This window comes from Mitosporidium daphniae, assembly GCF_000760515.2.
Source record: "Mitosporidium daphniae strain UGP3 chromosome Unknown contig-548, whole genome shotgun sequence".
NCBI lineage: Eukaryota > Fungi > Microsporidia > Mitosporidium > Mitosporidium daphniae.
The window spans coordinates 1-556 of NW_013546236.1; the positions used below are offsets into that span (position 1 = coordinate 1).

The window sequence follows — 556 nt, forward strand, 5'->3', positions numbered from 1 at the left end:
CAGATTTATTTTGCTATTATTTTTTCAATTTCTTCAATGAGAGCCAATTTTGGTTCATTAATAAGTTTAGCACCAATTCTATCCCAAATATAATTGTTCTTATTTTCAAACTCTTTTTCAGGATTTGAAAATAATTTTCCTCCAAACTCCTTATTCATATCCCATTTTATCTTAAATATTAAATTTATCGTGTCTTTTCCATTATTGTAACCACAAACAAGTATATCAGAGTTATTTTCTCCATCAAGTTTTTGGGTTATCAAATTTAATTTTAAATCATTTATTCTTAAATGTCTTAAAACAAGATACTCTTGAGATACTGATGTAACTTCATAAAAGTCTTTAGGTTTTCTTAATATATAAGTTTTGTCAAATCCCTCGAAATTAATGTTATATGACCAAAGACATACATCCTTTAAATCAGTTTTTAAATTGTTGTTATTAGGAAATTCTTTTAATGAATTATACGCTAATTCAAAAGCTGATTTAAAATCCATTTTTTGCAAATAAGTTCTAATTAATCTTGAGATTGTCATTTCTCTAGAGTTTTTAAAAT

At 24.5% G+C, this 556-nt stretch overlaps 1 protein-coding gene across 1 annotated transcript; it reads right to left on the reverse strand.

Moving 5' to 3' along the window:
- Positions 1–5: 5 nt before the first annotated feature.
- Positions 6–497, reverse strand: DI09_552p10 (uncharacterized protein; the record flags this gene model as incomplete). Its single annotated transcript, XM_013381809.1, has 1 exon — positions 6–497. One exon carries the CDS (start codon positions 495–497, stop codon positions 6–8), a length of 492 nt encoding a protein of 163 aa, XP_013237263.1.
- Positions 498–556: the final 59 nt, after the last annotated feature.